The sequence below is a fragment of the Silurus meridionalis genome, chromosome 12 (genome assembly GCF_014805685.1).
Source record: "Silurus meridionalis isolate SWU-2019-XX chromosome 12, ASM1480568v1, whole genome shotgun sequence".
NCBI classification, from domain to species: Eukaryota; Metazoa; Chordata; class Actinopteri; order Siluriformes; family Siluridae; genus Silurus; species Silurus meridionalis.
In genome coordinates, this window is record NC_060895.1 from 21,654,045 (window position 1) to 21,680,889 (window position 26,845).

The window sequence follows — 26,845 nt, forward strand, 5'->3', positions numbered from 1 at the left end:
ATATGTTCCGTCACTTCATTGAACTTGTTGTCTATGCTCCTCAATTCCAATGAAAATCCCAACATCTTCAGCTTTGTTAATTCCAGCTCCACCAGCTCCACCTTCTGTCTTTTACTCAATGCCACTGTCTCTAAACCATACAACATCTCAGGTCTCACCACAGTCCTATAAACTTTCCCTTTCACTCTTTCAGATACTCTTCTATTACAAACTATTTTGTCTCTAGTGTCTTTGGACAGCTCTTTGGTCTTGGCCATGTTAGTAGTTGGATTCTTACTGATTGTATGGGGTGGACAGGTGTCTTTATGCAGCTAACGACCTCAAACAGGTGCATCTAATTTAGGATAATAAATGTAGTGGAGGTGGACATTTTAAAGGCAGACTAACAGGTCTTTGAGGGTCAGAATTCTAGCTGATAGACAGGTGTTCAAATACTTATTTGCAGCTGTATCATACAAATAAATAGTTTAAAAATCATATATTTTCAGGATTTATTTTTTAGATTATGTCTCTCACAGTGGACATGCACCTACGATGACAATTTCAGACCCCTCCATGATTTCTAAGTAGGAGAACTTGCAAAATAGCAGGGTGTTCAAATACTTATTTTTCTCACTATATATATAGTGGAAGTAGTAGTAGTTAGTGTGTCCTATTACTGATAGGCAGCGAACATGTTAGTGAGTGCATGAAACAGCGTGTGGTGATGAAGTTTCTTATAAACAAAGGTGTAAAACCTGCAAATATCTACAGAAGACTTCAACGCTCAGCTGCGGTAAGACATCTGAATGGTGTAAATGTTTCATAAATGCCTGTACACCCATCAGTAAACCCAGTCAGTTTTCAACACACAGCAGTCATTCCTATGAACATTTAGCATGTGGAACGTCTGATCCTGGATAATCGACAGATATATCCTGTTGTGAAACTGCACAAGAGAAACTAACAAATCTTTCTATGTTGAATCCTTCCAGGCATTAAATGTAGCAGGGGAGTATGTTGAAAAGTACAGGAACGGCCCTCGTAAAATAGTGGGAAAGAAAATAGAATAAGAAAAGCACATCAAAACTTCTGGATTCTACCAGAATAAAGAAACCATGGTATGATTTATCAATAGTTATACCCAAATGTTGTAAAATTCTTAAATCCAATTGGTCAAAAGGCTCGATCAATTGTGCCAGCTGCAGGGTTGATATTAATACACCTCTTCTTATACTTAATCATTTCTACAGTAACGGCTCATGTTTAAGCTCTTCTAAAGGAGCACATTGCAAAATCTATGTAATAATAAATAGATTGAAAAAGTGCTATTTAATGTAGAAAAATTAAACTTCTGTTGAAGTTTTCACTCAGAAAGTTGGAGATATTTAACAGTCAAAGTTACAGCTATAACTTTTCAATTTTTAGGCATAGTAATGTACTGGTCCATTTTTAGTCCACATTTAGTCTTCATATTTTTCGGATTTTAGAGTGCGCTTATGGAGATTTTATTTTTAACCATCCACAAGGGTGTTAGGAAAGTCAGGTTTTGATGTACAGTAGGTGAGGTGAGGAGGTCTGGGGTGCAGTCAGTGTTCCAATTCATCCTAAAGGTGTTTAATAGAGTTGAGGCAAAGCAGGAGATTTTCCACTCCAACCCATCTTCATGGAGCTTGCTTTATGCATAGGGGCTTTGATATGCTGGAAAAGTTATAGTTTGGGTCTCCTAGTTCTGACTCTCCTGTCCATCCTTATTCATCTTGGAATTCATGACACAGCATGGCGATGGTTTGCTGAGTAGATGATTATATCAGGGGATATTGAGAGGACATTTTTGCTATTTCCAGACTCTTCACATGCTCACCCTCTCTTCTGTTCTTCCACTGTATTTGCTGAGCTCACGCCTTAGCATTAATTGTCATACCATGCTGTTCTGATGATGCTCAGCTCACCTGACCTTTCTTTCCTCCAACACTTTCAATTCTGCACAGATCTCAGCATGTCTGGCAACTTTTGTGATGGATGGCAGCTCATCAGCTGAACTGAACTGCTGTTTATCCTTGTAGACACATACTTGTGTCAAGATCTTATGATCTCTCTGGACAACTCTCAGATCTCGCAATCTGTCACTGCACGCAACCTTGGAGTCACAGTGGACAATGAACTGTCCTTATTGTTTTACATTACTAAACTCAATCCCTAGGCAATGTCTTCTAAAATATTTAAAATCTTCTAAGCCATTTTCTCTACAGCCACGCTCTCATGACAGGAGTTTGACCTGGTGCACCATCTGACCTCTACCTACTAATCCAAAATACAGCTGTAGGACTTCTATCTACTCAAGTTCACCCATAGAAGAGTATTGTTACAGGACGCTCCCCTCACTGTCTTCTAGAAAATATGGAACATTGATAAATACTGCGATTTTGCTACTTGATCTGGAAATCACACCTTTTCAGTGGAGCATGAAGAATGTTAATCTTCTGAATGGACTTAAGTATCAGAAGAATTGATCTGAACTACAAAAGCATTGAGAACTCCATTTAAATAATGGATGCAGTTTATTGTTCCATCCTACTGCACATCAGACCTTCTAAAGCAGAGAGACTCCTAAAGTTCCAGACACACAGTGAGAGAATCTTGACTCCAAACACTGTCGCCTGAACCGTGGGGTTACACTTGTGCTCCCGCCACAGCTTTTCATCTAATGCTGTTTATGAATTGACTTCAAAATAGCAAGACACTGCAGTGAAGGAAAAGTAAAAATTTTTGCCATATAGTTTTTCATAGTTTTACCACCAACATAGTTGCACCACCATGTGGCAATCAAAACAAGTTCAAAACAGAGCGAATAAGCTACCATGTTTTCCAGACTATTAAGCGCACCCATATATAAGCCGCACCCACTGAATTTGACAAAGATTTTAATTTTAAACATAAATACGCCGCACCTGTCTATAAGCCGCAGGTGTCTACATTGAAACTAATGAACTTCACACAGGCTTTAATGAAAGACAGTGTCTGTACATGGCTTGTATCTAAACAGTAGCCGACCAAGAAAGTCATTGTTCACTGTCCTCCTCCTTCCTTTGCGTTTAAAAATCACCATCGGTGAAGCTTTTCTCCCGATGCCGTGCAGCTCAGAACACAGGTGAAGTGTGTTTTCATGCCCGGTTGTTTTTAGCGTGACGAATGATTCACATTTCCTGTAGACAGTCCGAGTGAGCGGCAGGTCAAACGTCAGGGGATAATCCATATTTATGATGTGGTGCGGCCCGATTCAGTGGGAGCGCATCTGATTTAATATAAAGAGTTTCATTGGTTCACCTGAACTTCTTCGGCAATTTCATTGGTCTAATGTTTTGGTGCTCAGTTTTTTGGCATGAAGTTTGTGAAACCAGAAGAAACCCAGGAAAAAATCCATAAATTAGCTGCTTCCTTGTTTAAGCCGCGGGGTTCAAAGCGTGGGAAAAAAGTAGCAGCTTATAGTCCGGAAAATACGGTACTTAAGTACAGTAATAATTTACATTTACTTCTTTACTCTCCTCCACTGGATATCCTTTATCAGAAAAATGTACTTAAGTACTGTCCTCCAATGCTCATTTCACTTATAGCTATTAGATATTACTTATAAACTTATAAATAATGTATGTAAACTTATAATAATGTAGCTTAGTTAATGAAAATGGAAAAAAAGTTATATGTTTTTGACATGGTTCTGTATAAAGCAGAGGTCCTCATCCACCAGGCCATGAACTAATACTGAATCATTGACATTTGGTAGCAACATTTTTCATTTTACTTTTCAATTTATTGACTTTCGCAATCTTCAGGGTGTTTTATAAAAAATAAATTAAAAACCTTACTGTGCCAATTTCCTGCATTTGATTTCCTGCGTTTTTTTCTTTATACATCGATAAATTAAGCTCCTGCTAAAACTAAATTATGGTTGAATTACAGTTTCATTCTATATACCATAAATGAATGGAACTGCACATTATTGCACTGGAAAATATCAAACAATTCCCCAACCTGCCACAATGAGTGTTACTTCACAGTGAATGAACTATACGTTCATAAGTGCCTATACACTGATCTGGCATAACATTATAACCACCTGTATAATATTGTTTTGGACCCCTTTTGCTGCTAAAACATTTCTGACCCGTCGAGCATTAACAGCATGAACTTCTTCAGCAATTTAAGCTTCCTTGGAGCACTTTTGATAGGTAGTGACCACTACAGACCAGAAACACATCATAAAGCTGCAGTTTTGGAGATGCTCTGACCCAGTCGTCTAGACATCTCAGTACTTGCACTTGCCCATTTTTCCTGCTTCTAACACATCGAATTTGAGGACAAACTGTTGACTCGCTGCTTAATAAATCCCACCCACTAACAAGTGCCATGATGATGAGATAATCAGTGTTATTCACTTCACCGCTCATAATGTCATAATGTCATGCCTGATCGGTGTAAGTTTTTTCCTCATAACGTTAAGTTTATCCCTATTGGAAAAAAAGACCAAAAAAAACTCCCTCAAATGGTATGAGGAAGAAAACTTGAGGGAAATCAGACTTTAAAGTAAGCCGATCCTGATGTGGGTGGCACCTAATGTCCATTTACAGTTCCATCATTGTTGATTGGTTGTACAGTTGATCATTGTACTGCTCAGTGATTTACCATATCATGCAAATGATGACACCTGTGCTCAATGAGTAGCTTGGAGTGTGTGTGCAGTCTGGGAGTTCACAGCGGCCATTTTTTCAAGGCCACTGGAACCTGGACGTCCTAACTGATATCTCCTTCACCTCATTATAGATTTAGAAGGATTCAGAAAAAGGCAGATCTTGAACAAATAGAATGCCTTTTATTTGACCATTTCAGTCCTACATGAATAATAACAATCCTCTATGAGCACTGGTGTTTGTTCAGTGTGCTAAAAAAAGAGTTGTTCATTTTATTTGTAACATGCTGAGCTGAGAAAATGGCAAATGTTTTCCTTCTTATGCTGCCTGGCAATTACAGGGGCTTTTTTTCCCCCTTCGGTACTACATAGTAATTGCCACGCAGGAACATCATCTTAAATAACAGCGACTCCTGACTCCTGACTGATCTGCTAGGCACTGAACCTGGCTCGGTCGCTCTTTGGCTAAGCGTGTAACATTCATCAAACCCGCTTTCCTGTCGTGACTCACAGTCGCTTCGACAACATTTTTTAATCAAAACACTGCAAACAGGATCTACTGTAAACTGCCAAAACAACATCAAGTGTCACTTACAAATAAGCCTACAAATAGCGTTTATGTGTGAGTGAGGAAAATTCGTCTGGATTTTTGTCATGTATTTGTCGGGGACTAAGAGAGAAAAGACACGATCTAAGCACAGGAGATTCACAAAGACACAAAACAGAGCAGGTTTATTTTATTATACATGAAAAAAGTCAGAAATAACACACGCATGTTTTTTTAGGAACATAAAAATTAATGCATACCGTATCCGTAGCGTGGTTCATCTGTAATATATAAAACGTTCTTTGTTGTTATGATGCAGGTTATATGGTGATAACGTGGCATTTCATCACCAGCCCTGTTGTTTTTCTCTCTCTTGAAAGTAATAAAACAAAGGTTGCGTGCCTGTCGTGTTACTGAGGAAACACAAGGCGTAAAACTCCTCAGTCCTGAAGACTTTGCAATGGCACAGCAAATGTTACAGCTTCAACTTCGACTCTTACAAACCTCAGAAACTGAAGACACCTTCCATACTTCAGGTTAAATAAACTTTTCACTGCAATTTCGACACATCCTTTATTTATTTATAAGTGTCCCTAGGAATCAGATGTTACTATACTACTTGTCTTTTATGACTACTCAATATGGACAAACATATTGGGACATGTGTCTTTTCCAGCCATTTGTGGTTCTTTCCCAGATTATTACCACAAAGTTAAAGGCAGACAATTGTAATAAGATGTTTTTTGAATGTTTTAGCATTAAATTAATCCCTGCACTTAAACGTTGTTTCATTTCACTGTGTAATGCGTCAGCTATATATGGTTGAAATGAAAATAAAAGCTTCTTGACTTGACTTGAAAACTGTTCCAGCAGTACAATGCCAGCTCATTTAGAGAAAACACTGGATATTTAAGGCCTTTGAATTGGTTGTACTGGGATATCTGGATGCTGTCGTCGTCCCACTCTCACATATTTCCAGAGATCCCTCATGTCTTTGTTACCGTTAATCACTGTACAGTGTCATTAAACCTGAAGTTACTGTCAAGAATTTTGAGAATGGATTTGGACTGTAATTATTATCAACAGTCTGCTAGAGTAGTGCAGGTCTACAGGTTGCATGAACAGGTTGCATTTAAAGGCTTATCACTGAACACCTCAACAATGATAGAACTGTAATGAATGCACATTCCGTGATGAGGATGGGGCACCCTTGAGTGTGGTTTCTCTCAAGGTTTCTTCCTCATGCCATTTCAGGGAGTTTTTCTTTGCCACAATCGCCACTGGCTCGCTAATTAGGGATAAACTTACAATTATAAGGAACAAACTTTTAAGCACTAAACTGCTACATTCCTTTAATTCAACTTCAGACCTGCTTCATCTCGGTAAAGCTGCTTTAACACAATGTCCATTGAATTGAATTGAACTTGCACCTATTTTATCGGACAGCATAAATTGCAAGAAGCTTCTGGAGGGCTGAATAATGAGCAGGTGCGTCGAACGAGCCGTGTTAAAGCAGAGAATGGTTTGCATCCCTTTCAGCACAAGGTACCGGTGACTGAAGCTGGAAATCACTTACATACAACACAATTAAATTGCACTGCAAATATAAAATTTTAATCGACACATTTGCATTCTGACGGCGGTTCAGAGACACTTGTTTACAGGGATTTTCCGAGCTTTTATAACTGCTTAGGGGTCTGTGAGTATGTGTGTGTATATATTTGTGTGTGTGTTTTTGTAAATTGCTGCAATATGTGTGAGAGAGAGAGAGAGAGAGAGAGAGAGAGAGCTCTGAAATAAGATTAGCAAAGCACATCAACACCACACGGACCTTTTAGCTTGTCAAGTGCATGAATACAAATGGGCTTGAACAGAGGCCATATGGGGTTACGTGTAAAGTCTAAAGTTTACATACACAAAGTTACAGCAATGACGCAATTCTTCATCTAACTTCAGGACGGCTGATAGATACATCACATGACACCTGTTTTCTTTCTTTTTCTTTCTTTCTCTCTTTCTCTCTGTCTTCCTCTCTCTCTATCTCCTCCTGTTTCTGTCTTTTCACTACTTCAAAGGCTTTTATATCCACATGCCCTCCGGTCCTCACCAAACACACACACACACACACACACACACACACACACACACACACACACACACACTCACACGCTTTTCTCAACCCTTAGGCTTTGCTCCATGCATCCTGGGACTTCTGCTGATAAAACACAAAGCTCCCAGGCTATTTATGTAGGCGTTAATTACCCACAAGTCTCTACACAGAGCATTATTTCACTCCTCCAATTAATATACTCTCTCCCTGCGGAGCTCCACCTCTGATTCCAGGATGTTTCGCTCACCACAGATTCGTGCTCGCATTCGTTTAATCAGCAAACTCTGACCTAAATCTCATTAATGTTAACTAATCCTCTACATCATCTAAATCCATTAGCCGAGCTCATGCTGTACAGGAGAAAAAGGGAGAAGCGCAGATTCAAGGACATCGGCGTCTGATGATGACATTAAGCCGTTCATACGTTAATCCTCTTAAATATTTCAGCTGTTTTTGTTTGTATGTTTGTTCTAGTCATTTAATCGTCATGCAGACGTGCAAAGGTAAACAACTCACCAGTAAAGGTAGGGTTTGTCCTTGTCCACGCTGATGTTGTTAAGGGGATCCATGCGGAACCAGGTGTTGAGACTGAAGCCGTTTTGGTAAGGCCACTTGGCGATGGGAGGTAAAGCAATCGCCTGGGAGAACACGTGAGATAATGTTTTAGCATTTTTTTAAGACAACACAGGACATAATCTGGGTTTGTCCAAAATGTCACATGTTTTTTATTGAATATGTGAATGTCCTATAATCGAGTATAAATCAGAAGACAGACTGATAGACCTGATAGAGTAAACGCTGCCGATGGACAGTGAGACGTATAATCAAAAACACTTCTCACCCCAAACACAGACTATTTATTCCTCCACTCCTCTACTATCTGCCAAATGCTACAGAAGGCTTTACTGTCACACTAGCAGGCTTAAGAACAGTCTCTTACCATCAGATGTCAGCCTTCTGAACTCTCAACTCAGATGCTAATCTCAATCTCAGACACTTGAACCTGTACATTTCCACTTTGACCTCTTTCTCTCTCTCTCTCTCTCTCTCTTGTCATTTTGTGTGTGTATATATATATATAGTTCAATATTAATAATGTAAAGTGTAGGTTTATCATACATATATATTTTTATATATATGATGAACCTACACTGTACATTATTAATATTGCCTGCACTTAGTCTTCGTTATTTGCCTAACAGTGGTGGTGGTAGCTTAGTGGTTACAGCATTAGACTTAATTAGACTTATCCATAATGACTTCAAATGATCCTATTGATACAATTAAGGGGGATGTGAGGGTTAAGGGTCTTGCTCAATGCATTAATGACTGAACCCCCACTTACTGTAATTCGTCTAGTCCTGTTCCCAATATGTTATTATTCCATTTTCGCTGTAACAGCCTCAGTTTTTGCTACAACACAGATCACACACAAATCTGTATCAGCAACATATCCACCATATATAGCACTGGTAATACTTTCATTTCTGAATCCAAAGTTTGGCTGAACCCTAACCACCTTAGACTAATGTACACCCAAAGTTTTAACAACTAAACACTAAACTCAGCTAGAGTTATTTCTGCAATCCATCCCAAACTGTACCTGCACTTGCCCTCCTCATTTTCAACTCTAGTTTTAAAATCCATCTACATCTTTATTTCGCCAATCTCTGCTTCACAACTGTAATATTGCAAAGCTTTAGCCCACGCTCATCCCTCCACCACACCTTTATAACCTCTCGCTTCGACTATTTAAATTCTTTCCCCATTGTTCTTCCTGCCAAAACAATCTCAAGACTCCAAAATTCTTCCAAAATTGAACTTCTAAATTTCACATACTTCTTCTCTTCCACACCTTTCACACAGGCTTTATTCCCACCTCCACTACAGTCTAACCAGAGCAAAGCAGGATATTGTTTATCTTAAACTAGATATCTTTTAGATAGACTAGATTTTATCTTTTACAAGATATCTACATCTGAAATATTAACATCTGACAAAATATTAATGTTTTATATAATAGCTAATAATATCAAAAGATGATAGAAAATTTGTTAAAGTTTAAATTGAAATTTTTATTTGTCACATACACATTTATACAGAGTACATGTAGTGAAATGCTTCTTACGACTCCAACATGTAACCATGTAAATACAAATAGAATATAAAAAATCAATATAAATTAAAATAAAGTATAAAAAGTATAAAGTATAACTATAAAACTAACTATTGAAAATAGATTTAAAAATATTATAATATAATATAATATAATATAATATAATATAATATAATATAATATAATATAATATCTCACAAAAGAAAGTGAACCCTTTACATTTTAGCAACCTTTAAGCAACATTTTATTAAATGTTCTTAAGGTTAAAATACTTTAGAAATGTAACTTGGATATATTTTAGAGTTAATGGGCAGAGTCAAAGTGCAGGGTGTATTGAGGTATTGTTTGAGGAAGTCATGTGTGTCAGAGAAGTGTGTGAGGGTGGTGCAGGACATGTATGAAGACAGTGTGACAGCAGTGAAGTGTGCAGTACAGTACAGACAGGTTCAAGGTGGAAGTTGGACAGCATCAAGGATCGGCTCTGAGCCCTTTCCTGTTTGGAGTGGTAATGGACAGGTTGACGGACGAGGTAAGACAGGAGGACTGTTTACGGATGATATTGTGATTTGTGGTGAGAGTAGGGAGCAGGTTGAGAAAAGCCTGGAGATTTGGAGGTACACGCTGGAGAGAAGGGGAATGAAAGTCAGTAGGAGTAAGACAGAGTGCATGTGTGTGAGTGAGAGTGAGGGCAGTGGAGTGGTGCAGATGCAAGGAGAAGAGGTGGTGATGGTGGATGTGTTTAGGTACCTGGGGTCAACAGTGCAAAGTAATGGAGAGTGTGTTAGAGAAGTGAAGTGAAGTGGGTAGAGAGGAGTGATAGCAGGAGTGATTTGTGATAAAAGGGTATCTGCAAGAATGAAACGGAACGTTTATATGACTGTGGTGAGACCTGCTATGTTGTATGGTGTAGAGGCATTGACTAAAAAACAGGAGGTGGAGCTGGAGGTGGCAGAGCTGAAGATGTTGAGGTTTTCGTTGGGAGTGACGACGATGGACAGGATTAGAGTTTATTAGAGGGACAGCACATGTAGGACGTTTTGGAGTGAAGGTAAGGGAGGTGTGATTGAGATGGTTTGGACAAGTGCAAAGGAGGGACATGGGGTATATCGGTAGGAGAATGCTGAGGATGGAGCCACCAGGAGGGAGGAAAAGAGGAAGGCCAAAGAGGAGGTTTATGTATGTGGTGAGGGAAGACATGCAGGTGGTTGGTTTGAAAGAAGCAGATAAGGAGGACAGGGGGGTATGAAGACAGATGATCTGCTGTGGCGACCCCAAATGAGAGAAGCCAAAAGAAGAAGTAGTGCAGCCTGTATAGCAGTGCAGATTTACTGTATACTCAATAACTCTAAACTAAACTAAAATGGTTGCTGAAATTTGAGGGGTTCACTCACCTTTGTAAGATATTGTATATATGTATAAATATATACAAATTAGACAGAAAGGGATGGATATATATATATATATAAGACAGAAGTCCAGATTTAAAGTGTCACAGTGTGATTGTCTCCATGTACTGATATTAAATTCAGTGTGCCAGTCCAGTGTTAAACTTGTTAAACACTTGTGCTATTTGTGCACATAATTGTGCAACGAAGGAAAAGTGAGACAGGTCCGGCACCACTTGCTGTAGATGTCCTGCAGTTCAGGGGGCTCGGTGCAGATGGTACACTCAGCTGACTGCACCACTCTCTCTGGAGGGCCGCCTGTCCTGAATGGTGCTGTTCCCAAACCCGGAAGGTATGCTACCCGTCAGGACTCTCTCAATGGTGCAGGTGTGGTCTTTAGCACCTAAAAGGGTAGTTTAAATTCCCTTAAGCATCTCAGATGGAACAGACACTGTCGGGCCTTCTTCACCAGAGTGTTGATGTGACAGGTTCTGGGTGATCTTAAGTCCGACTCCAACTTATAGGTGTGTTTAGAGGGAATTATAGTGCTAAACACTGTAGTCTGTAAAAAAAAAAAAACCCTGTAGTCCACAATCAGCATTTTCGCATAATTCCTTTTTCTGCAGTTCAGGTGGCTCATCATTGTGTGGAGAAGATGAGCAATGGCGTCCTCAGTGGAGCGGTTCTGGGGGTATGTGCACTGTAATGGATTCAGAGTGTCCGGTAATGAAGCTTTAATGAAGTCTTTGACCATTCTTTCAAAGCACTTCATCACTGCTGAGGCCAGACCTACAGGGTGATAGTCACTGAGGCAGGCGAGCTGGGGTTTCTTTGAGATAGAGTGGACTACAGGCTGTCTTAGTGAGAGGTAGAAAATCTTGGTGAACACCGGTGCTGGTGGTGCAGGCTTTCAGAACCCAACCTGTAATGCCATCTAGTCCTGCTGCCTTCCTGGTATTCACTTTCCTGAATCCCCTCCTAAATTCATGCTCTGAGATGATGAATGTGTTTACCTCTCCCTCCGGCTCTCTCAGTGTGCATGCTGTTTGTGCCGCTAGCACCATTAGCTGCAGCCTTGACGCGAGCATAGAAGATATTTAGCTTGTCTGCCAGAGAAGGGTCTGTATTCCCCATTCTGGAGGATGGTATTTTATAGTGATGGTTCTTAGTCTTTGCCTTCATGTTGAAACTGTGACTCTAGTTTCCTCCCGTTGCACCACTTCACTTCAACGTTCACTTCAGCATCCTTCACTGCTCTGCACACACTGTGAGATGCAGCCTTGTTCTTGGTGTTGAGCCCCGCGTTGTAGACAGCAGAGCGGAATTTCAGAGCATTGCAGATAGTTTTATCCATCCACAGCTTCTGGTTGGGAAACTTTCTGATGATGGATTTTTTATACCATATTATCCTCTAGTTTCCCAATAAATCCGACAACCACTTCCATAAACGTGTTGACATGATCAATGCTGCACCTGAACATGTCCCAATCTGTGTCATCTAAAGCATTCTGTTAAAACCTTTGTTTGTTTACAGGCACGAGGAAGATGGCAGCATGGTCCAATTTTCCAAATGATGGACATGATTGTGCCTTGTCCTTAAACGGTGTGTAGCAGTGGCCTATTGTCCAGGCAATGGGCTGAAAAATTTGGCAGTGTGTGCTCGAAGTTGGCATTGTTGAAGTCCCCAATGAGCACAGCGTTCCGATGCTGTGTCTGATGTAGTGTGAGTGCATCATATAAGTCCCATATTGTAGCGTCCGTGTCCGCTTGAGGTCGAATATAAGCGACGCTGACTATGACCGAGCCGAATTCCTGAGGGAGAAAGAAAGGGCGCCATTTGATGGTCAGGAATTCCAGACTGGGCATAAAATAGGTATAATGATTGTGCTGTCACACCAGTGGTTGTTCACCATCAGACGCACTCCACCTCCCCTTGACTCCCCTAAATTCATTGTTCTGTCCATGCAGTAAACAGAGAAAATTCAGCCATCTGGAAAGCAAGGTCCAGTACCGCTGGGTTCAGCCATGTCTTTGTGAAGCAGAGAAGGTTGCAGTCCTGAAAGTCTCTCTCGAAATTAACCCCTGCACAGGGGTCATCGAGCTTGTTTTCCAGAGACTGGATGTTGGCTAACAGGATACTTGGTAAGAAGCGCAGTGTGTGCGTGCCCTCAGGCTGCTACTGATGCCGACTCGTTTCCCTCACGGATGCCGGCATGGGTCGCGTCCTTTGTTGTTCCTCAGGATCTCGCTCGGCCAACATGGGTCCGGGTTTAAAAACGAGTGGATTGTAGACCAATATATAATAATAAATACGTAATAAAAGCTATTTTAGATAAAGAAAATGGTAGATATGTATATAAATACAAAAAATAAACAAAAACAAAGAAAGTGTATTCAGAGCAATCGTGATGGCAGCCGTTGTAACCAGCGCCATCTTGAATCTTTAATAAAGAACAATGATGGTTTGTATTAGTATTTCTATAGTAACCACACAGGGAAATAGCAGGTGAATGGCATAATAAAAGCCTTATGATAAATAGACTGCAAATATTTCTGTAAGATGAGGTTTATCATTTCTATAAGGTGAGGTTTCTTTAGCATTTATGAAAGAAGTCCATTGAGAATGCTTTATAAAGTCCACCACAGGGCACGATACATCATAAATTGCCATTCATAGATTTAAAAGAAAAAAATCTAATTCGTGGCATTTTGCTGTAATAGAAGAAGAATGAACCACTTTGGGACGTAGTGGTGTTGGAAACGAATACATGTCAGAGTAGTCACTCTACTTTCCATCACCCTGTGATCACTCAAATGATTTTATTCCCTATTTTTATGGATAAGACTGACTAAAAGGAAATCAAAGTGACAAAAAATAAATAAAATACAACATCCATTGTGCATTATGTTCGACTCACAGCAGCACTGCGACCTGGGAAGTTGAAGAAAGCATCTGGTCCATGTCTTTGTGGCAGCTGATTCAGGACAGTAAGCAGCTTCACCGCATGTCTCGGCTGCACACAATTCATACAGCAGAGAAGGTTTAACAAATATTAGATCATTACTGTAATGGCACACATTACTGTCATGAAATACAGTATATTACTAGCAAAAGCAGTAAAAAATAAGGATGTTCACTTTAAGAAACCAAGTTAATAAGTTTTAAGAACGGATTTGTAGTTGGCGTTGGTTAAAATCTAACCTTTAGTTTGCTATGAAACAATAAAGAATGGTAGTGATTGTAATGTAGTGATATTTCTAAGTTCTTAACATATTAACCTACACTGTGCCTGCAGAATGGAGCTTTTGCAGCAATTGGATAATTTTCATGTTTATATTTAATAATAAAAATATATTGTAAGAAAGTGTATATGAACAGTTTATACCCAGTGCTCAGTTTGTTATACACAAAATCTTGAGCCTTCATTGCCTATACTTTGCTTGCAAACCTTAAGAAAAATACGATAAATTGCTCAAATTTTTACACTGTCAATTTTTTGTTTTAGCGTATAAATTGCACCAAATGGCACTTCCACTTTTTCTGTAGTGTCTCTTTTGACACCATCCACCTATAATAACTTAGTTCTTAATGATGGAGCACTCCATCGAATTAGTATTGGAAGGGTCAGATCATCTCTTCCATCCAAATGATTTTTTTTTGAGTCATTTAGTTTATTTTGTTCCCTTGAAAATTGAAAAAAAGTAAAATTTTCAATAATCAGATCCCCCAACACGTCTAAATACGCCAACTTTAACTATAGTTCAAGTAATAAAAATATGACACTGCAGCTAAGAACAACTTATGATAAGAATAAGTAGCTCAACTCTCATATCTTTTGGTCCATGTCACATGACCCCATAATTATTATAACAATAATTTCAAGACTGATTTCATTAGGAGCAAAAAACTTGATCTACTGCATTGTGTATATATTGTGTATATGGAAGTCACCGTTAAAAGAACCAACGACTAGAAGAGTCGAGAGATAAACTACTCAATTCTGTTTTCTGTATATAACCTACAGAGATTTTGCAATGCTTTGCTCATGCGTGTCCAGTAGAAAATGAACAAATCGCTCTTTGAGACAACTCTTCTTCTGAGTCACATAAAAGACTCGTTCAAAATGGACGAATAGTTCATGAACGACCATCACTGCGTTAGATAGAGAACTCCACTCGGTTTAGAAAGTGATAGCTGTGCTGTCGACGTCTTTACTATGGCGAGTACCCACATCGATACCCTGTCAATAGCCCTCGCTCTGACATCAACAGGAAGTCGATATCAGCACAAGCTGCACTCGTTCCACATCCAGTTCTGATCCATGAGATCCATGTCACTAACAGACTTTGGAGAATCGGATCTTACCCACAATCCTCCTTCCCCTCTGAGCATACTGAAGAGCAGCTTCAGTTCCTTCACAGTGATACTGTAGCTGGCCAGGACTCCCAGCATGTCTACCAACAGGTCTAAGAATGTGAGAGAGAGAGAGAGAGAGAGAGAGAGAGAGAGAGAGAGAGAGAGAGAGAATAGTAATGATGATATTGATGCATTTTATTCCTTAAACTGCACCTCCTTGTTTTCTTTTTGTGATTTCAACTATAACTTGACGTGATTTCACCCCAGAGAGTAGACAAGAACATAATCTTTAAGAAGCCCATAAAATGCATACAGCAGCATTTCAGACACTATTGCAAACCCTGAAATAGAAATATTCCTAGTAATATTTATAATAATATCGTAATAGATTAGTAGTTATAGTTTAGTTGATTTGAAAATATAGCAACATGAGTCTGTATTTAAAATAATTATTCAAAACTTTAAATCCAAGTTAAGGCATTTTATTGGCTAAAAAAAAAGCTAATTTATGTTATTATCTTAGTGTGTTCTATTTAAATTAAAGCTGTGGAATACATCAAATATCAGCAATATTTTCACAATAATTTTGTTGATAGAATATTACATTTAAAAAGTCCATAAATAGCAGAAATATATCAAATATTACATTTTAACTTTTAATAATGGCAAACAGTTTCTAAAATTAATTTAAAAAAAATGTATTCAAATGTATCTGCATATGTAAGATGGGGATTATTTGTTTTTCAAAACTCTGACGTATATCAGAGCCTATGGCAAGATAGATAAAAATAGACACATAGGCTGGTGGCAATCTATATACACAATCTAATTCATCAGCTTAAACAGCATCCTGTGCCATGAAACTTCATGAGCCATTATTAGCCTCAGCCTTCAACGGTAAAAGACCTGGAAGTTATTTTAGACAGCAACCTGTCTTTCAAAAATCACATCAACCAAGTTACAAAAGCAGCCTTCCTTAATTTTAGAAATATTTCTAAGCTAAGAAACATGTTATCTATATCTTATGCAGAGAAGCTCGTCCATGCGTTCATGACCTCCAGAATAGACTACTGTAATGCATTACTAGGTGGATGTCCTGCATCATTAATAAACAAGCTTCAGTTAATTCAGAATGCAGCAGCAAGAGTTCTCACAAGGTCAAGAAAATATGATCATATAACCTCAATCTTATCGTCCCTACACTGGCTACCTGTTTCGAATCGACTACAAACTACTGCTTCTTACTTATAAAACACTAAATGGTTTGGCTCCCATGTATCTCTACAGTCTTTTAACATGCTACAATCCATCACGCTCCCTGAGATCTCAAAACTCTGGGCTTCTAGTAGTTCCTAGAATAGCAAAGTCCACTAAAGGTGGTAGATCATTCTCACATTTAGCTCCTAAACTTTGGAACAGTCTTCCTGACAGTGTTCGGGGTTCAGACACACTCTCCCAGTTTAAGTGCAGATTAAAAACTTTTTAGCAAAGCCTACACATATCATACGTCTCACACCATAACCTTGTGCTCCAGAACATCTGATCACATGCACATTATCAAATTGTGCTGTTAATATCATGAACAGCAGCTACGCTAATTCTATCCACTGCTTCTTTTTTTCTCCCCATCCCGAGGCTTCCTGAGGTTTGACCAGCTCCAAACACGTCCCACCTCATGAAGTTAAAGGACCTTTAAAGAAGTAGATGCCGAACTCGCAAACATCCCGTACCATCCAAAGACGTACCAGTGCCAATTGGATCCCACTACATGTGTGGAGTTTCGACATTGGACCTCCTGGAGTGTTTAGAGGCTCTGGCACGGAGAAGCTGGTGTTGGATCTGTGATGATCACAAATGTTGAGCTATTTTATGAGTTGCTCAGTAGCTCCTAGTTTTATAACCATACAGACTGTATAAGACTGTAGAAAGAACATTACTTATAATCACACACTCCAGTACTCATGTTAGTTCTCACTCTCCAGTGTTCTGTATTGTTGAAAGATTTATGATCACACTCTTGAAGTCACCCAAAATGAGGATGGGTTCCCCTTTTGAGTCTGGTTCCTCTCAAGGTCCCATAACATCTAAGGGAGTTGTTCCTTGCCACAGTTGCCACGGCTGCTCATCAGGGATAAACACACACCATTCACCTTAACTGTTGATTTCTGTAAAGCTGCTTTGAGACAATGTCTGTTGTGAAAAGCGCTATAGAAATAAACTTGACTTGACTTGACTTTTCTTTATCTGCCCAAAAATTTGGTATGCAAGTCTTCTCAAAACGAACAAAGCTGAAGCATTTGTGCCGTATGCGAGAAAGAGTGAGTGAGTGACAAAACTGCAAAAGTATATCAGCCATTAAGATTTTTTGTAGTTAAAGATATGATACCTTTCTGGACTGTGGGAAAACCTGGGTTAAAGAAGTCAAGAAAAGAAAGAAACTTTTCGTGAAAAGTGAAGAAAAGAGTGCAGGCAGGGTGGAGTGGGTGGAAAAGAGTGGCAGGAGTGATTTTTGATAGATTTTTGAGTATCTGTGAGAGTGAAAGGGAAAGTTTATAGGACTGTGGTGAGACCAGAAATGTTGTATGGATTAGAGACAGTGGCATTGAGTAAAAGACAGGAGCTGGAGGTAGCAGAGCTGAAGCTGTTAAGGTTTTTGTTGGCAGTGACGACGATGGACAGGATTAGAAATGAGTTTATTAAAGGGACAGCGGATGGAGGACATTTTGGGGACAAAGTGAGAGAGGCCCGATTGAGAGGGTTTGAACATCTGTAGAGGAGGGACATGGGGTAGGAGAATGCTGAGGATGGAGCCACCAGGTAGGAGGAAAAGGGGAAGGCCGAGGAGGAGGTTCATGGATGTGGTGAGGAAAGACGTGCAGGTAGTTGGGTTGAAAGAGGCAGATGTAGAGGACAGAGGGGTATAGAGACGGCTGATCCGCTGTGGAGACCACTAATGGGATCAGCCGAAAGAAGAAGAAGAAGAAGATTTTGATAGCACTTTTATGTCTTTGGTGTGAGTATATATATATATATATGGAGTGTGTTTATGGATTTTTGTAAACCATATGCACAGGAGCATTGCTATGCTTAAACAGGTTTGTGTTTCCAAGTTCAAGTGAATGCAAAATTTTATTATACCACATCTAAAGACGTCAAGTGAGTGCTTCCAGCTTTGTGCTAACAATTTGGAAAAGAACCACATACAGCAGGAAAGTTTAGGTGACCCAATTTTGAAGTGGAACCGCCAAATTCTCTCTTTGTCTTAGCATTTTCTCATCGGTTATGTCGAATTTTTTTATGTCGACCACACCCTAATACCTCGAGCACAAAAGAGGGCCAAATTTGCCACTTAACATCGGTTATCTCGATCCCCATGAACAATCGCCGGCTTTTGAAAATGTTAGTTATCGATGCCACTTCACCATCTCACTCATCATATTTTTTCATATATAAGACGCGTCTTATACAAAGTTTTAAGTACCCCTCACCCAGGGCGCGTCTTATATTAGTGGGTGTGAGTTTCAGGCACAGTGCCGTGCAGCCGCAGAAGAACTCGAGGAAGTGGCGGAAAAATCAAGCCTTACAGATGCTATCTTGGAGGAGGAAGCACAGGAGTTAGCCATCACTGTCCAGGAATTCTGAGATTACATAGAAATCGACAAAGACGTCGTTACTGATGGCGTGATCACCGATGAAGACATTGTATCAAGTGTGCAGTCAGCACAGGCGAGCACATCTGCACAAAGCATTTTAGACTTTGTAAAAAAACCATAGTAACCGCGTGTAGGATACTTTTCAGAGCTGTGTGTCAGAGTGAAATGACTCGCGAATTTAATTTTGACACTGGTTAGCTTTTTGTAAAAACGAACTACATCCCGCAAGTTTTTGGTGATTTTGTGAGCGATCTTTGTGTTTGCAATGTTATGGAATATAATAAAGATTTGTATCGAGAAACGACGGTGGTTTGTATTGTATGTTGGTAAATCTCTGCATTTAGTTGGTGCACATATGCCTTTTGTTGTTAGCAAACATGTATGTACATTTTTATAGCATGCCGATCGCTTCATCAAACAAATCACAGCAACGCTGTTGTGTAAATAAACCCCCAAAAACACAAGCATGTACATTCTCATTTATTGCTGGACATCATGTACATAAATTCCACATGTGTTAATTCATAGTTTTGATGCCTTCAGTGTGACTCTACAATTTTCATAGTCATGAAAATAAAGAAAACTCTTTGAATGAGAAGGTGTGTCCAAACTTTTGGTCTGTACTGTATATATGTTGATTGGAGAGTGGCATGTCATTTATATCATATTTTGTCAAAGAAATTTCCATGGGTGAGTGCCTTATCAGAAAATCTGAAAAAAAGCAAATGCCATGACATGAAAATATGCACATCAATTACAGAAGACGATGACGAAGAGGGAAAAAAAAGGCCATGACAATCTGTCATTCATAGACGGCAGTGTAAATGTAATATTCCTTTAAACTGCCATTCAATCTCATTACGAATCAGTTTGCGACAAATGAGACCTCTTCCCTAATCTCTCTCTCTTTCTGTCCCTAAGCCTGTGTCTCCACTGAATTACAATGTGAAAGAGATATCACCCTAATCCTTATGTCTCTCTCTCTCTCTCTCTCAGTGCTAATGCTAGCTCAGACTTTCACAGAAACAGATTTCTCTCAGTGGCTTTGCTAATATCTCCTGCCTACTGTTCAGAGAAGCTTCTCTCTCATTATCACTGACCTTATATTTGGTCAAGTTCATAACAAAGCTGTATTTTGTTTATTGCACCACGTGGGCCTGATGCTAGGATTAGCTAAGATGCTGTGGGGAAATGAGCTTCTGCTGCAGCCCAGCTTATTATGTGCAGTTAATAAAAAACAGGTCACTTTGACCGGTACCACTTTTATCAAAAATAAAGATAAAAAATAATAAATGAACCCTCTATCGCAGAGGTCATTGACTGGAAGGATGCAGTCTGGGAAAACTACAGAGGAGCAACTGGACATTTATGCAGATAGCCCTTAGCTAAATCTTGCAGCATGCAGATATTATATTTGCAGCATTTGGCAAACAGTTTTCATTTAGAAAGACTTTTATCTCATTCATACAACTCAACAGTTATGGGGTTAAGGGCCTTGCCCAGGGGCGGCAGCTGGGTGTGGCTGGGAAATAAACTTACGACCTTTTGATCAAAAGTCCAATGCTTTAACCACTAAGCTACCACCTTAATATTATTAATATCACATTATATTCATGACAGGGTTCCTGGTGGTCTAGTGGTTAGGATGCGGCGCTCTCACCGCTGCTGCCCTCGATCGATCCGGTCAGGGAACCAACCCCAGCCATTAGGGTTGCACAAGCTAGTGCACTCAGTGCTGGTCCCATGCCCGGATAAATGGGGAGGGTTGCGTTAGGAAGGGCATCCAGCGTAAAAACGTGCCAAATTGAACATGCGGATCATGAATACGGATGATCCGCTGTGGCGAACCCTAATGGGAGAAGCTGAAAGAAAGTTTTTACATTAATATTCATGACAAATATCAATAAAAGGGAAAAATATGATCTCATTGACTTGGCATAGAGGTTGGTATATGGTGTGATGTCCATGATGGCATGATGAAACCAAACATTCTGTATTGATAAAAAGTTCAGAGGACGACAGCCAGATTGACTCATGCTGACAGGAAGGGTATAGTAACTCAAACAATCACTCAATTTAACTGTGGTGGGTAGAAAATAATCAAGTGATGTATTAGTGTGAGGAAGGTTTTTCTGGGATAATCTGGGCTCCTAAATACCAATCAAGTGTCATGTGAGTGCATCTGCCATTGGCTAATTCTTAACACGATTAGCATTGCTAATTAAGCACTGGTATATTTGTATATTCTGGACAAAGTCGAAAGTCCTACCTGCAATCATGTCATCGACGGAGCTCATCTTGAGCAGCACGAGCTGGATCAAGCCCACCTCGGTGCAGGTCTGTAGGTTGCGCATGCTCTTGCGCAGGATGGCCGTGAACATGCTCCAGATCTCGGCTTGGCACGTGACCTGACAGTGCTCGAGAAGCTCTACCATGCACACAATGCTTTCAGTGTCCTGAATGATGAAGTTCATCTCCAGGTCAAACTCGCCGCCTACCAACTGCGGAACAAATAAAAAAGAGGCGATGCGTTAGCATGTTCCCGAAAGGTGTTTATTAGCATGCCAAGAGGAAGAAAAGTGGATCATATCATAACACATCGTATCCTGTTCTGTCATGTCTGGATGTCCGAGTCTGTTCAAAAATATTTAGCAGCCATTTCAGGTCAGCTCTATAATCATCAATAACGATTAGCAATGCTTGTAAGTAATAAGGCCTGATTTTATTTTCGTAGTTCGCCAAGCATGAAATTGACCACCATATTCCTTGCCTGAGACACAAAGTAGCCTTGAGCTTTCTTTACCCGCAAGCAGAAAGGCAGGCATGTGGAAAATAGGCTGTGAAATCTTGCAGTAACATTAGCATGATAAATAGACAATAGTGTTGGCTGGATTGGCAGCTCCGTCGAGATCAGAGGATTGCGACACCCTGGAACGGCTGCTGTTTTTATTCCGGCAAGAGACTGCAAGAAAGCATCTCTCTCCTCTACACCACTGAGCAGCCAGGCTGATGCTGTGCTTACATCAGCTGTTTGCTTACATGATTTGACTGACAGACGCCTCTCCGCCATACTCATGTTTAGCTACAGAACAGATGAGGAGTGTAATGACGAATAGGCTTTTCAGTCTTGGGCTGTGGGTAAAATTTGCACAACTGTGTCGGCAAAACTGAAGGCTAAGAGATTTCCTGACCAAAAAAAATCCACTGAAACATTTCTCAATGCATGCGATTATTAAAGCTTTCAAGCTACTTGTCGCCGCTCAGATGAAATGTGATGGAAGCCATATTTACTCTCTTAGGCACTTTTTTAGTAAATAATGATTTGTCATCGTGGCAGCTGTTTAGAAGCTGAGCTACAGTGTAGGCGCAAGGGCCATCTCCTCAGACAACATGTGGATTAACCCTTTAACATGTGGAATTTCTCTTTAAACATTTTTACTTCTTCTTCTTCTGGAGTCTCCATAGCCAATAATCTATCTCCATTTCACTCTGTCCTCTACGTCTGCCCCTTTCAAACCAACCACCTGCATGTCTTCCCTCACTACATCCATAAACCCCATATTTGGCCATCATTTGGCCAACAGTAGCCTAATTTCCACTAACAATACCTGTGGCATTTGTTGATAACATCAACTTCGAACAATCCGGCATGGAATTCAGGTTTGTAATATAATAATAATAATAATAATAATAATAATAATTATTATTATTATTATTATTATTATTATTATTATTATTATTATTATAATAATATATGATAGGTCCCCTGGTGGTCTAGTGGTTAGGATGCGGCACTCTCAGCGCTGCGGCCCGGATTCGATCCCCGGTCAGGGAACCAACCCCAGCCACTTTCAGTGCCGGTCCCAAGCCCGGATAAATGGGGAGGGTTGCGTAGGAAGGCATCCAGCGTAAAAACATGTGCCAAATCAAACGTTCGGAGGATCCGCTGTGGCAACCCCTAATGGGAGAAGCCGAAAGAAAGTTTTTTTATTATTGCCTGAAGAAGGCAAAAACATGCAAAAATAAAAATAAAACATATATAGTAAAATTATATTAATTGTATATTGCATAAGAAAGACACAGTAATGCTTTTAACAGTCTTTAAAAATTGGAAATAAAATAATCTGCATTATTGTCATGAAACCATTACACATCTGATGACTCATCAGAGTTATCACCAACGGAAAGCAAACTATTTAAGAAACACCCAGGAACAAACCTAAAAGACAAACAGGAAGCATACTTTATAATTCCTTTATGTTAAATGTACATATTTACTTCTTAACGCACCTTAGTATCCATTGTATTTATATTATAAATAATTGTATATTAATACACGTTTTTTAAATCATGAGAAGAAAATCAAAATCACTTGTTTTTCCTTTTTTATTTTCTTGCTTAGCCGAAAACCCAAACATTGTTAACTTGCTAGCTAAGGTGATAAAGAATCTGGAAAGTTCTGCGCTAATTCCTTTACTTTGGTACTTTGGCAAACAAAATAATGGCGATAAGTCCTCCATGAGGATCGTTTGTGTATTGTGTTCTGTGTCTCAATATTTTCCAGCTCCCACATTTACAATCTGAGATCACAGAATGAAAGAAAATGTAATTGATTTACAGAAAGATAAGAGTTTATATATTTACTAAAGGTCCAAAGTAACCTAGAATGTGTGCTTTTAGAGAATGAGGGGTTATCAGTGAGCAACATTCTCTACCGCGTTTTTATTAACACCAGCGTTCAGAAGCCGGGCCGCTGCATTCTCAACTAATGAGCTTAATTACACACTTGCTTCCGATGAGTAATTTGTGCCTATTGTGTTGGGAGAGCTGATGGAAATGTAGTCTCAAAGACAGGATGAACCGAAGTGTGCAAAACCTGGCAATTCATAGAGCTGTGAAATTTATTTTGGCTATTAGCATGCTAAAAATATTTGGGTCATTTGGATATTCCAAAAAAAGTCTATAGCTCAATATGAACTGATAGTAAGAGTCAGATCTGAGTCTTTAGTTTTCATTCTTTCTGACTTCTATTTCTGAATCATCACTTGGATGTTAAAATGGAAAATGAGCTTCTAGACGTTTCATTGTGTGCTGTTGGAGTCCTAATCAATCCAGATGTTATTTAACCTGAAGCTTAATACAAACAGAACTTAATGACAGATGGCTCAGCAAACAAATGCTAAGTAATGCTAAATAAACAAGAGTGTGGCCTGTACTTGCTCTTATTGCTTTAATTTCTTACACTACCTCTTGTTTCACACTTAGGTTCTATCTACAGCTGATTTACTAACTTACAACCAGGGGTGGGCAGTATTTATAATATGTATTTCAAATACGTATTTCAAATATAAAATAGGATTTTGTCATTTGCATTTGATAGGGTTGATAAAATGGCTTCATATTTTTCATCATATTTTTTACTTAATCAGCAGAGTGTGTGTATGTTGGTGAAGGAACAGATCTAATAGACCAATTGTTGGAAGGTTTGCAAAGAAATTTCAAGCTTCCTTGGAGAAGTATTTTTTACTTTTTTTTAATACAAAAATGCAGCAATTTATATGGTGTGGCTGCTGTATTTTGTATTTTATTTTGATACACTTAAATTTAAGGTATTTGGTATTTTGTTTTAAAATACATTTTGACGTATCTTTGCCCAACCCTGCTTACAAATATATGCTATTTATTCATTTTGCAACATAATTCATTAATATAGACAATATAATATATTCATTTGAGCTTCTGCAGAAGCAGAAATCCTGTAAGGTGGGAACTTGGTAGCTGCCTGGTTTGCGAGAGCAGTATAAATCACATATATTACTTTAGAATCCTCTCAGAAATGCTGTCAGGCTACTGTCTGTTAGCTAGATGATTCAATTTGGCAGTGTCCATTGGAAGTAGCAGTGAAGATTACAAATTTGACCCAAAATTCTCTCAGATATTCGGTGACAAGAGCTAATAAAATGCAGTTAGCGTCCAACTTCTTTTTTCGGCTGCTCCTATTAGGGGTCGCCACAGCGGATCACCCGTCTCCATACTACTTTGTCCTCTACATCTGCCTTCAAACCGACTACCTGCATGTCTTCCCTCACCACATCCATAAACACTATAAGACTATGTTATAAGACTATATAACTATAGTAATATTACGACTATTAGGTCAATTTGGATCAAGACTGAACACATCCAAGCTTTCACTTTACTTCCCCTGTAAGCTAAATAAGAATTTTACACTTTCTCTACTCCAAGCTGTGTAGCATCTAGCTAACTAATAAGTTTATATTACTTTATATTTAAGCTACCTAGCTAGAAAACTAGGTGGAAATTTCCATACACGATTGAAAGGAATGTGATTGTCCGAGCGGTGGTTTGTGCTGATTAGCTCTGTGCTATGCTGATAGAAAACGAGTAAATCAGGTCATTGAATTACCATAATGTATTCATCATTTAACATTTAGTTTGATGGACTTTACTTAAGTAAGTATCTTCTTTTGCCCTAAAATCACACAGATCACCAGACATGTAATTTTGTGGCATTTTAGCATATTGCTTCATTTTTTACGAAAGTGGAGCAGCGCTGAAACTGAAAATGAATACATGCTCAGTAAAAAGGAAAGAAATCAAGGCTAATTCTTTATCCTTTTTCCCCCACAAATTGCCTCACAAAAATACAAGAATAAAGTATTAACTGCTGATGTGAATGTTTGACGATTTGCGCCAAATATTTTAAATAGTGAATCATCTGAGCCTCTTTTGTCTCAAAGAATGGCTCAATTCTGAGTGAAATGAAGATCACGAGAGATTATTATGAAGTGATTTGCCGATTTTGGGAGCCCTGAGCTAATCATGAAGTAGGGGATTCTTAAAAATGAGGGGTTTTTTTTTAAAACAAACAACAAAAAAGTACACTGTATGGCCAAAGGTATCAGAACACCTGACCTTCCACTCATATGTGGTTCTTCCCCAAACTGTTATTACAGAGTCTGAGGCACACAATTGTATAGAATGTCTTTGGATAATGTAGCATTACATTTTCCCTTATTTTGAACTACTTTAGGAGACCCAAACCTGTTTCAGCATGACAATGCCCCTGTGCACAAATCCAGCTTCATGAAGATATGCTTCACATCGGGTGGAGTGGAAGATCTCCTGCTATAGAGTTTTGACCTCAACACTATTGAACACCTTTGGGATGAATGTAAATGCTGACTGCACCCCAGACCTCCTCACCTTTTCACCTACATCAGTACCTGACTTTACTAACACCATTGTGTCTGAATGAGCACAAATCTCCACAAACCCACTCCAAAATCTAGTGGAACATCTTCCCAGACGAGTGGAGGTTATCATAACTGCAAATGGGGACTAAATGCCAAATAGGATGTTCAAAATCACATACCAATCTTATGGTCAGATGTTACCAAACTTTTGTCCATATAGTGTATAAAAAATAGCAGCATAAATACACATGGTTCAGGTTTGTTCTAAGTTTCTTTAAGCTTTTTGAATGCACCAGAAACAAAGTTTTTATACTTTTTACTTCACACATTTGATATGATACAAAAAGTGCTCTGTCATAAAAAATAAATAAATGAAAGTAAATCTGCTCATGTTAGTTTAATGCTATATGTAAATGTCACCTCAGTCAGCAAAAACAAACAAACAAAAAAAACGTGGACCCTAAATATCTGCCCCCAATAGCACCCACAGGCAAGCATCCCCTAAAGAGATCACAAAGAACTCAACACACACCATGCAGACTGACGGTGAACCGTATAATGTGAAGGATGACTACAGAAAATGACTACAGTGTGGGGAAATTAGATAAGACAAACTCAGTGAAGTGTGAAAATGACAAAGAAGGAGTAGCAAAGAGACAAAATGAATGGCAGGAAAAAAGGATACCAGTTGCTGTTATATCCAGTTATTCGCCTGAGTACTAGCTAACAAAAAACTAGCAACTTTTAGAGTTTAACCAAACTTATTAAAATGAAGATAATGAGAGGTTGTGAGG

General features: G+C 39.1%; 1 protein-coding gene across 1 annotated transcript in view; it reads right to left on the reverse strand.

Annotated features, from left to right (window-relative positions):
* nbeab (neurobeachin b) overlaps positions 1-26,845 on the reverse strand; it is a 426,194-nt gene that overhangs the window by 300,697 nt on the left and 98,652 nt on the right. The window contains 4 exon segments of the mRNA XM_046863205.1: positions 7,840-7,961; positions 13,743-13,838; positions 15,191-15,291; positions 21,104-21,335. Of these exon segments, the coding sequence (XP_046719161.1) occupies positions 7,840-7,961; positions 13,743-13,838; positions 15,191-15,291; positions 21,104-21,335 (551 nt within the window).